At 29.6% G+C, this 12,064-nt stretch overlaps 1 protein-coding gene across 1 annotated transcript in view; it reads left to right on the top strand.

Annotated features, from left to right (window-relative positions):
• The first annotated feature begins 1,519 nt into the window (after positions 1-1,519).
• LOC106680526 (cilia- and flagella-associated protein 58) overlaps positions 1,520-12,064 on the top strand; it is a 42,815-nt gene continuing 32,270 nt past the window's right edge. Inside the window, exons 1-6 of the mRNA XM_067046082.1 lie at positions 1,520-2,157; positions 3,745-3,846; positions 5,120-5,350; positions 7,491-7,639; positions 8,709-8,883; positions 9,720-9,896. Of these exons, the coding sequence (XP_066902183.1) occupies positions 1,663-2,157; positions 3,745-3,846; positions 5,120-5,350; positions 7,491-7,639; positions 8,709-8,883; positions 9,720-9,896 (1,329 nt within the window). The 5' untranslated portion in view covers positions 1,520-1,662. The remainder of the gene's footprint in view (positions 2,158-3,744; positions 3,847-5,119; positions 5,351-7,490; positions 7,640-8,708; positions 8,884-9,719; positions 9,897-12,064) is intronic.

Genomic DNA, 12,064 nt, shown 5'->3' with positions numbered 1-12,064 from the left:
TTAATTGGCTATTTTAAGTATACTTGGAAAGTATAATAGTGCAAATTGACTGTGAATTAAAAGTTATAATTTAATGTGAAGAATTGACAAAATAAGGTAATTTTGGACTGAAATTATTGACCTGGGCAGACTAGCCTGCATAAAGTTTTTTAAATTGATGTTCTAAATCTGTATTTAAGATTGTCATCCGAATTGGCTGAAACATCGACTTATTAAGAAATATGTTTTGAGACTTAAATGGGACACAATTTATTTATTTAAGCAATAATAATCAGTCTCAAGAAAGTGTAAAGATTATATATAATATAATAGAAATTGTTAATAATAATTAACTACCAACCCATCAACGATTTTATAAATATATTTATAAAAATAGATATACCAGAACTGTAACTTTCGTGCAGTAATCTAAATCACTGGCTTGAAAAAAAACATTCGATCATAACTTTTTCCAAATGCTTCTTTTATGTGAAGTGTAACAAGTAGGAGACATAAATGTAACTAAATACATGTTTTTAGCTACTTATGGTACATCTTTTTCCTAATGAGAATTACCGGACCATAATTTGGCTTCAAATCGAGCCTTGGCTGTAGCTATTTCATGACTTTTCAGCAAAGCGTTTACTATCACGCTCTAGTCTTTCATTGAACTTACAATTAACATTTTTTTTCAAGCGGCGCCGGTTCTGATCCGCTCTGGGTTGAAACTCCTGGGCCCTGTTTCATAATGAAAGCTAATAGTATTAGTTCATTGTACAAGTGTAGAAACTAGTGTCGTAATAATACTAATACTTATTTTTTTCATGATAGGGATGGCTATTAGAGGTATTACAGGAATTAAAAAATACTATTGTACAAATCTGTGTAATTGAATTAAGATAAATCTACAAGACTAATAGTATTAGTTTGTCCTTTATTATGAAACAGGCCCCAGGCCGGATCCATGGACTGGATTGCCGGACGTATTTCTCTAGACGATACCGTTTTATAACCTGTTGTCCCGTAGGCTACCATTAAAGAATTCGAATTATTCTGTACATGGGCGTACCCAGCGAGGGCAGCCTGAATTATTTTTGAGGCATGGGATAAATATAATTTTTGGGCCTTGAGCGGATTTGTTTGTGGGGCCCGGAACAGTAAACTGTCGTGGCAGTAAATGCTGTCATTGTAAAACAGTTAAACCATAGTAGTGGCCGCGACTTTTGTCGCAATAACTGAGACTGTACGATGTTCACTATCAAGACGTATACATCTGATAGTTAACGTAACAGTTGCTTTATAACATAACTTGCACTATCAGCTATCACGCCAAAGCTATTGCGACAGTACAATCATGACTGTAACAATCATACAGCCACAGTACTTTACCAGCTCCAAGAGCGGGTATAGTGGTCGGGTAAAGCGGGTATTTTTTGGTCAGGTGAATCGGCAGCATTGCTAGGCAGTCAAACGTTAGAATGTACTTTTATGTCGAAGATATTTCCAATAAATTTTACCCACCGGTCTCTATGGTAACGCCTAAACAGTTGCTATGTCAAGTGCCTTGGATTTTTAAACGTTTGGTTATTATGAGGGGGATACTAGCCGCTAAAAAATCATCCAAGAAGTTAAAAGCTGTAGAGTATTAGTCTTTTTATTTGTGCATGTTTTGTTTAGCTTAGCATGTCTGAAGTGCATGAGAAAGAATCTGAGTCAGTGGCCTCAGAACCTGTAATAACTGATAAAGGGTCCAAATCAGATATCACTCAACCAGGAGAACTAGCTGATACAGAAGAATCCACAACTCATGAGGCTGTCAGTACTCCTAAAGTAGTTGAACATAGAAAATCTAGTGTAAAATCAGGACCAGAAGGACATCTGACTCCTAAAGAATCAAAAGAACATGAGTCTCTTAAGGAGCCAAAAGAACATCAGACTCCTACGGAGCCAAAAGAAAAGAAAACCAAAGGAGAGAAAGATAAGAAAGGGAAAAAAGATAAGAAAAAGAAGGTCAAAATTGATGAGGTGAAAGTGGAGGAATCTGCGGAAGCTGAAGCCACTTCTATCAGCAGCTTGACAACTGTAGATGTGGAAAATGAGTTCAAAAGGTTTTTCCAACGAAGAAAGATGTTCTTGCAAGAAAGTTCAGCCACTCCCACTGTCAAGCTTTCACCCCAAGTATCAGCACTGCTTTTAGTTATATACACTTCAATTTTATCGCAAAATCAAAACGATGTTGATTTATAGCGTGTAAAATTAATAAAAGGAAAATAGTCTGGGTGTGGTTACAGAGCATTTCAAATTAAATAAAAGTTTTTGTTGAGAGCCAATGCTTAATCCCACTTTGCAGGGCTTTATCAGTGCTAAAAACAAGATACAAAAACTAAAAATATTGTGAACTAAAATATCTAGGTGCTTTTTTACCACACCATGACCATCTTATTTATAAACACAGAATTGTTTGCTTCAACACATATTTAAATTATCAAAAACCTGTAGTCACTAATATGCACATTCAAGCATAGAAACTATCTCTTTAACTTCTTCACAAATTTTTTTTTTAACTTGTCACAAGTTAACTTTTACAAGTTTAGATTTCAGATATGTACGTAACAACCTGCCTAATAAAAAAGCCAGAAGTGAGATTTGGTTTATGTAACTTACTCTGATTCATTGGCCTTTGTGTCAATAGTAATCTTGGTATAGAATATCACAGCTTTATTCAATATTTTCTCTGGCTGTTTTGTAAGATGAATATACTCATCTTATTTTTTTTTTTTTTTTACTAGAAAGTCATAACATTTGTTTTAAGAACAGCCATTATGGCTTCCCTACTCAATGTAATATTCACCTTCTATATTGATAGTCAGGTTCTTACAAGTATTAGGTCATCTACATCAGCAGTTATTTGCAGTAATCTATTTATAACTATGCTGCTTCCACCTAATTTGTTTAAATTAATCCCTCATCTAAGGCCAACATGAACAACAAAGGGTCTCCCATAATTAGCCCTTTTGTTATCTCCATTGTTGGACTGATCAAAATTAGTGCTATCACACTGATATCACATATAGTGCTGAAATCAAAGCTTCAAGTTCTTATATATTTATAAAAATCTTCTATCAACGAATATTCCTTTATTTTTTCTTTTAAATTCTTCCAACAATATAGAATCTAACAAAGAAACAACTCCTTGAAGAAAATTTTAATAATGCAAACATCAAAAATATAAGTTTTTGCTTATATGAATTTGGAAAATACAAGTGCTTATAAAGAATGTTAAAATAGATAATAGTTTAAAAAAACAGAAAATCCTGAGGAAGAGAAAATACTCAGAAATTTTGTAAGAAACTATGTAATTAAAATAAATAAATAAAGGAATGTCTGTTGGTGAAAGATTTTTATCATTGTATAAAAAATTGAACCCTTTATATTTCTAAAAAAAACAGAGTTTAAATTTTCAATATCAAATATTGAATGAAAAAGAAAATTTATCTTCTCTAGAATTTCTTATTTTAGAAATATTTCTTAGTTTATTCCTTTGTGTTCCTATTTATTTCAAGATTTATTAAAAAAATAGTGATTGATCAAGTAATTTTTCCTTCCTATTATAACTTTTTTTAAATTAAGAATACTTTTTATGGATAAAAAAATTAATATATATTGTTTGAATATTTACAAAAATTTTTTTTTATAGAAATCTACTGTTTAGTTAATACCTACTATTAGTCAATAGTAACAATAATTCACAAATTTGTCTCATAGTCGATTTCTGAAGAATCTGCCAGTTCGAAAGAAGATTCCAAAAAAGAAAAGTCACAAGAATCATTGGATGGTGATTTCGATTTTGAACAAAATCATAATTTTGTGAGTCACTGAGATATTAATTTCTGATTAGTTAGTAAGCTCTTATCACGATAATTGTCTAGAGAGTATTTGATTTGTTTGATGTTTTGAATACCGCAATTTCCTTAAAAACTTTAACAGTGCCCAAAAGAATAATATTTGTTCAGCAGTCGGAATCATTTAGTTTGAATAAGTTAAAAAATACTAGTTGCTGTTATCTGATTATAATATATTATTTCTCATTTTGTGTGGAATATTATTTTAAGAAAATAACATTAACAAAAATTCCAGCCCTTCTTTTCCCCAAAAAGAAACCTCAAGAACCGCCCAATCTCTGTCCTTCCCAATCTTTCTTTAAAAAAAGTAATGTTCAATCACAAATATCCAATTTCCTTAAAGATATCCATTCACTTGATCCTCTCCTATCTGACCCGGTTTCTCTACACAATCTGCTTTAGCCAAAATTATCTCCGACATATATTTTGCTATGGACAAAAAAAAAAAACCTAATTGTATAGATACTTTTAGACTTTTTAGCTAAAGCTTTTAATTTTCTGGATCATTCAGTACTTTTTACCAAATTAAAATCACTAACCTTTTCCCATAGTTTTATTAGCTGGCTCCAATCATTTATCTCCAATCGAATTCAAGCAGTTGCCATTTCTAATCAACTCCTATATTTCTTCTTTGCCATGTCCTTAGGATTAGCCCAGGGTTGGAGTGTCTCTCCACTCTTGTTCAATTCCTATATTAATGACCCTCCTAATTAGATCCACTACTGTTCCTACCACCTTTATGTTGAGACGTTGATCTATTTATCCTTCTCACCCTCCAAGATATACAGAACGTTTGTCAATATTCAGAGACCTGATTAAGATCAGTGTTTAGGAGAATTTGAATAAATTAAGGCTAAATGCTATGAAAACACCATTATCATGGTGATATAGGCCATTATCATAGGTTCCAATTCCCTTCTCAGATCCAACTCCACCTCTTTGACATTAACCCTAAATGATTACCCCATCACCTTCAGCTCCTCTGTTAAAAACTTAGGTGTCACTTTTGACTAAACCCTATCCTAGAAACCTCATATCACCCAAATTTCCCGACAGTCAATAACTATACTTAAACTATGTTTTTTACTTTATTTTTAATTTAGAATTAGAATTTACTTTTTTAAACCTATTTTATAATTATTTACATTGTAGACAGTGCATAAATTAAGTTTTTTTTATTATTTTTTGTTTATGGTTAGATTTATATCTATCTTTCTATGAGTTAAAAATTCTTTTAGTGTATTACTGCATTGGAAGGCCACCCTGACATTCCAGGAGAACTAAGTGTGGTTCTTCAAACTTTACTTCAGAAATACAAACATGCTCTAGAGAAAAATAAAAAGGCCAAAGAAAAAGCAGATGCAGATCTGACTAGCACTACAGAGAAAATGCATAAAGATTTACTAGCATCTTATGAAATGAAGAAAGAATTAAAAGAGTTGAAAACAAAGTTTGAAACTTCAGAAACGGTAATTACATTTATGTATATATCAGTTATTATTAAATTTATTAACCTTTGTAAATAAACTTACTTAGACTATAAAACATAGTCTATAGTAAGTAATATGTTTATAGATTATGTTTATATTCCTGTAGTAATGATTGTATTATTGACTATAGTAATATAGTCTTTATAAATAGTTTAATATTTCTATTTTCATCTGAAAAGAAACAAAAAATTAACATTCTAAACTCTAAACATAACATTAAAATGGATAAAACCATAAAAAATTAATATTAGGGTATAACACCATTTTTCTCCCTAACGCATCCACCTCATCTGAAAATCATTTCCTCTTTCTGTTCTAATATCTTTCATAATCCCTAAAACATTTAAATAAACATTTTTAATTGTATTTAGCATTTTTTTCACTTATTGTCCTCCAATTATATCTTACCTATCTATCTGTTCATTACCTAGTATATTCTTCTTTAATCACATCTTTTTGGTTTTTATCAGTATTACTTTTCAGGTTTTTTCTTTTGTAATTCTAAATTACCATATTGTATTCATGGTAGAGCTCTCATTCTCATGGTTTAGAGCTTAATATTTATAATTTATTCAAAAGTCTAATAATGGTTTAAGTATTTGATTATTATGATTAAATTTATATTTTTTAATTTTTATTTTTACAGTTTCCTTTCTGTAACTTTCAAATTTCTTAATAGTAGGCCAGCTTTCAGCTGTGTAAAGATAAATACTTGGCTATATGTAGTCCCATTGATTTTCGTCTATCCATTTCCCTTTTGCCAATTATTATGTTATAGAATTGGTGGTACACATTTCTTACACATTGGTTTATCTTGAAATCCAACCAGCCACCATAACCAATTCAGATTCCTAGGAATCAGTATACATTGACCTGGTTCAGATTTAAGTTAATACAAACCACAGTTCCTAGTGTTTTTTCTAGAACCACTTTGAGGCACAACTAAATACAGATATCACATCAATCAGATATAAAAGTGATCAAGTGACATTTACAAAAATAGTAGTTGATCACTTTTACCATCAATCTGAGGATATGTTTATTTCTGATAAAATGTTGTTTGAAACTTCATGATAAAATGCATATTATATTTGCCATGACAAACATATTTTGAACTTTCTACACACGATTAAACAATCTTTATATATCTCTAATAAATTTATATTTGCTCATCATAAAAATGTATCCATGGAATCTGCCATTTTGAATTTTTTTTTTTAAACAACATAATTAAATGGTCATCTTGAATAGAACTTTTAAAATCACATTCTCCACTACAGTAAACATGAAAGCTCTGATTTTAATGAAACGAGGTTTTTAAGCTTATACTACATTTAGACATTAACACCACGTACAACATTACATTTTTAAAAAAATATGCTTAAAAATTTAGTTTCATTGAAATTAGAGGTTGTTAATGGCTTATAGATGATTCATATTAAGAAAAAGTTGTAAAATAACCTCACCAGAGAGGGAGTCAAGTATGAGAGTTAAATAATTATGTGTAACAGAGGGACTTATATCCATATTTTCTCCGGGCTAAATTACTAATGCAGTAGGAGGCAGAAACCACTTCCAAAGGAAGATGTCACTCGTTATGTATAAGATAGATTTTCTGTTCTACTACCTCATGGGACCAAGGGATAGTCGTCCCCATCTCAAGCTGACCAGGGAGAATTAATAACTGTTTGGTTTATATTTTATCTTTATTTAAAATTCAATAATTTACATAATACACTATTTTATTTTTATTATGTAGAATTGATTTTATTTTACTTTGAGCTCAAATATTCATTTCATTTTTTATTTAAGTTTTATTTAATTTTATTCTACTGAATAAAGAAAACATGTTTTTTCTTTATGTGAAAGCAGTTATCTTTATTATTTTCTTCTATTGTAATATGCTTTACTTTATCAATTGATTTAAAATTTATCTATTCAAAATCATTACTTAAGCAACCACAAGTATAGTCTTCTAAAATAAATTTGATTAACATAGTTTTTTTGAGTTAACTATATGACAGTTGCTGAATTAAGAACTAGAAAATTAATTAATTTTTTAATTAATTAATTTAAATTTAATCATGATTTTTAAGTTTCTATTAATTCTGTATTTCAGACAATTGCAGATCTTAAAAAGCAACTTGACGAATCTTATGCCCGTGAGCATGACCTAATTGATGATTGTAAGTTAGCTTTGAAAAAGGTTGAATATTTGAATAGTGAATTAGAAAGCAGGCAAGCGGAAGATCAGTTAAGAGAAGAAGGGTATGTTGTATCAATATTTTTTTGGATGCCATTTATATAAAAAATAATAATAATAAATAATGAATTTTTTGTTCAGCTACTTAAAAAGTAAAATAAAAGTGTAAAATTATGCTGAATGTTTGTATCATTATTATTTTAAATAAAGAAAGAATAACTTGACCTTTGGCTCAACAACTTAATATAAATTGAATAATCTCAAATTCTTAATTATTTTCTAGGAACTTTATTTGTTATGCACTTTGATTATAATGTGAAAAATATTTCTATATAATATTACTTAAAACAATCTTCATTTCACCTAACAACATTTCAGTTTTTTTTTTTTTTTTTTTACCATCTTCAGGTAAAATAATCCCTTAGGTTAGTCCATCCATTACTTCTTTAAGAAATTCTTAATAATTTGGATAATTATTAATGATTTAATAATAATTCAAAAAATCTAAGTTAATAATTTATATAACCTTACAATTCTTGTAGATATTGTGATCAGATTACCTGAAGATGAAGCAAAACACCCCAAAATGTTTTCGGGTGAAATAAATATGTTTTTATGCAGTATTTTATTGGAAATAATTTCACCTTATCATCCAACATAAAAAATAATCTTAAAGTGTCTTTTCCAACGAAACTATGATTTTAACACTTAAGTCACCATTAAAATTATCAATTTTGTTTGAAAAGTCTTATTATTGCCAAGAGATCTCTAAAAATATCTTTGATGATTCTAATTTAAATATGTAATTACAGTGAAACCTCCCCTAAGGAACAGACACTTCTCTCCAACAAACATTCCTTCCTTTGGATTATATTTTAATATCTCGGCCTGGTTGTATCCACTTTGGTTGAAAATAATTGGCTGAGAATTGCCTTCTTTCTGTAGTATGTTCCTCAACTGTTTCATTTTCTCCTGGAACTATTTTTTTTTTGTATGAGAAATTTTTTATTTTATTTTATTTTTTTATTTTTTCTAAATCACTATTTTGTGGATACTAGCAGAGTTCTCTTTAGTCTTATTACTTCAATGAAAGAATTTTTTATCAAAATTTTACTATAAAATATTTTTCTATAGCTTAGAGATCACTGCTAAATCACGTGAAAGCTTCACCAAAGAAATAACTAGACTCAAGCAAGATTTGGAATTGAGTGATAACAGACTACAGCTTAGTTTACAAGATTTAGAAGATCTCCAAAAAAAGTACCAAGAGAAAGAGGGGGAATGTGTCGAAATGGAAGAAATGTTAAAAGTATGTATTTAGTGTAAATTATTTATTTCCAAGTGGTAGTATACCATGATTTTATCTAAATTTATCTGTCTAATTTTTTAAGAGTTTAATATTTGTTAGTATTATTTTTTTGTTCCTGGTAATTTGCATGAACTTGTGAAGCTTAACTTGGATATTTAATACCTTACTTACCTGATTTATGATTATTTGTCATTATTTATTTAATTTTTCTCTAATATTGATCTAACAATTAAGACTCAGATTTTTTTTCTTTAATTATATATAAACGCTTCCATCCTTGTTCGACTTATGGCTCATTTGATACAGCCATGCTCTTCTAAATAATTCAAAATAATAAAAATATGCTTTATAATTATTGTTCATTTCACATTTATTTTGTGATTTCATATTGACATAAAAATTCATATTTCTATCAATATATTGGGTTATAATATAAGTTTGCAATTTATATTATGGAAAAATTCAGACTCCTACAAAGTTTTCTCAAAAAGTTTTTTTGCACCTTATATATATAAATACTAAGTTAGATTTTAATTCTCAAACTATATATCATAATTCTGTACCACATTTTGCTTTCACACCCACATAGTTTTCAATGTACCATATTTTTTAGAAAATATGCAAACAGCTGACTATGCTTGGGTAGGACAACTCCAGAGCAATAGACAGAGCAAAGCAAGATGTTGACCCCTCCCATTTCTCCAAATTTCCAAAATTCTTCTGAACATAAAGCAAAACCTTTTTATATTACAAGCAACTAATGTAAATTACTACCACTATGTTTTAATGTTATTAAGTTAGATTGAAAAATTTATTTCTAATTCTTTCTATTTCAGGGCAACAAATACAGTGTTTTGAAAGAAATACAGAAATCAAAGGTTTTGCAAGCTGATCTGGAAAGAGTTACTGGGGAAATGAGAAATTTAAAATTGACTGTTGCCAAACACTACAAAACATTCAAGAATGCAAGTCAGGAATTAGTGAAAATGGATGAAGAAGTTTTCGAGTTACGGGTAATTATTTTCGATTATTTATAGTTTCATTAGATTATTTAAGTATACAATAAGTATGACCTATTAAATTATTTTAATATTTTCATTTACTATCAAAAGCTACTCCATTGATGGATTTGCACGAGCTGCTAAAGTCTTGAGTTCATGTTCAGTGGTGTTTATTACTGTCTATGGTGCTACTTTACTCTCTGCAATTCAGCATGGTAAACATATGTACAACATGCTATGGACTAGATGTCACAAGAATAAAATTGAAAAATTAAAAAAAAAATGAAGCTCATGGCCATCACAATACCTGTGTATGTCTTATGATAAAGAGCTTTGAATTGCTAAGTGGTCCATAAACACCTCTATCTCTTATATGCTGTAATATCCTCTTTTTGAGTAAATGGTTATTTTTTATTTATAAAGGGTTTTTAATATGTTTTTATTTTATATATCATTTCAATATTGTTCATTTGCTTTGTTAAACCAAGAAGAAAGCTAACCAATTTTCATCAGTAAAATATGCAGTTACAAAAGACACAGTTTGTCCAAAGCAAGATGGTAGGGCGTGTCCTTTCAAAATTCTGTTGAATCGCGGCCATGTTAAGCAGATTCAAATATTTTAAAAACTTTATTTAACTTCCTATCATAATTGTAGTTACAGTAAATTTAAGAAAAATTGTAGTTAAGAATAAGTATTAAAGAAAATTATTCATGAAGGAAATCATAAGAAAAAACTCAAAACCATAGTGCTACAACCGATGTTGAGAACGAACTCCTATGGAAGGAGAAGGAAGAGAGCTTGGTTTTTCATCATTTGTTCCTTAGGCGGTTAATGGATGAAATCCTAGAAGCAGGATGTCCTGAAGATCCCTTAGCTACTCTCAGTGGTAGACATCTTGAAAAAAGAAGACATAGAAGAGTCACCCAAGAAGGCAAAGGTACTCTTTGTTTGGATCACCAAACAACACTAGATTGCCTAGAAACTCGCCCTGAGATTAAGAGTCAATCATGTTATAAAATTTAAATAAAATTCTCCTATCTGTTTCACCTTATTACCTGTTGTTTAAGGATTTCATTTGAACCTAAGCTATGCCTAAGATATGATGATAAGTAAAAACTATATAAAATTCCATTTATTTTATTTTAAATAATTTTTTAATATTACAATACTTTAGCTATGTTAAGCTCAATTTAAAAAGTATTCAGTATGTATAAATGCATATTGCTAGTGAGGGGTGAAAAGTTTTACAAAAATTGAAAAATGAACTTCAGTTAAAGGATTTTATGTTATCTTAGTGCAGTTCTTAATGAGGCTGAATCGGTATAGGTTTGATGCAGCAAAGTTTAGGTGGAGGATAGCTGTTTTAAGCAGTATGAATACTATCAGAGGAAACAATAGAACATTGGGTAGGATATATTCCGTATTCAGTATTATTACTCTTATTTTGTATTTATCTTATATTTTAAGCAAATTTATATATGTTTTTTTTTTCAATAGATCATGAGCAAAATATCTTATAAATTATCATTTTACAAAAAACATATATATTGTAATATGCTCTTTTTGAGTAAATAGTATATTTTGATGTATAAAGGGTTTTTGATATGTTTTATTTTATGTATCATTTTAGTATTGTTCATTTGTTTTGTTTATCCAAAAAGCAAGCTAACTAATTTTCATTGTCCATAATAAATTTGTGATTCAAAACAAAACCAAGATGGCGGTACGTATTCTTCAGTCAACAAGTCCGTTGAATCAAGACCATGTTAAGCAGATTCAAATATCATAAAAACTATTTTAACTCTTCCCATCATAATTGAAAATACAGTAAATTTAAGAAAAAATAGAAGTCAAGAAATAGAGCTAAAGAATAATATTCAGAAAGTAAATAATTTGCAAAAATCCCTAACTGTTGTGCGACAATCGATGTTTACATGGAACATCAAGGCAGGTTTTGGTTTTTAGATTGATTCGTTGTTTGGGCGTTCAGGAGAAATGATGTTCCCGGGATGAGGAGGTCCTCATCAAATTTCTGTCCTGCAAGAGTGGACAGTTTGAAAAAGGAAGACAACCAACAAGAAAAATACTCTGAGTTAGGATTGCTTGATGAGAGGACGTCTGTCGGCTGGAAGCGGGAAAGATTGGAAGCCATTGTTGTGAGAGAGACATAGCTTTTTGG

The sequence above is a fragment of the Halyomorpha halys genome, unplaced genomic scaffold, assembly GCF_000696795.3.
Source record: "Halyomorpha halys isolate HHAL.00 unplaced genomic scaffold, Hhal_1.1 Scaffold265.1, whole genome shotgun sequence".
Lineage (NCBI taxonomy): Eukaryota > Metazoa > Arthropoda > Insecta > Hemiptera > Pentatomidae > Halyomorpha > Halyomorpha halys.
Note: the sequence above shows the minus strand (reverse complement) of the source record. Positions and strands in the feature narration are given on the sequence as shown.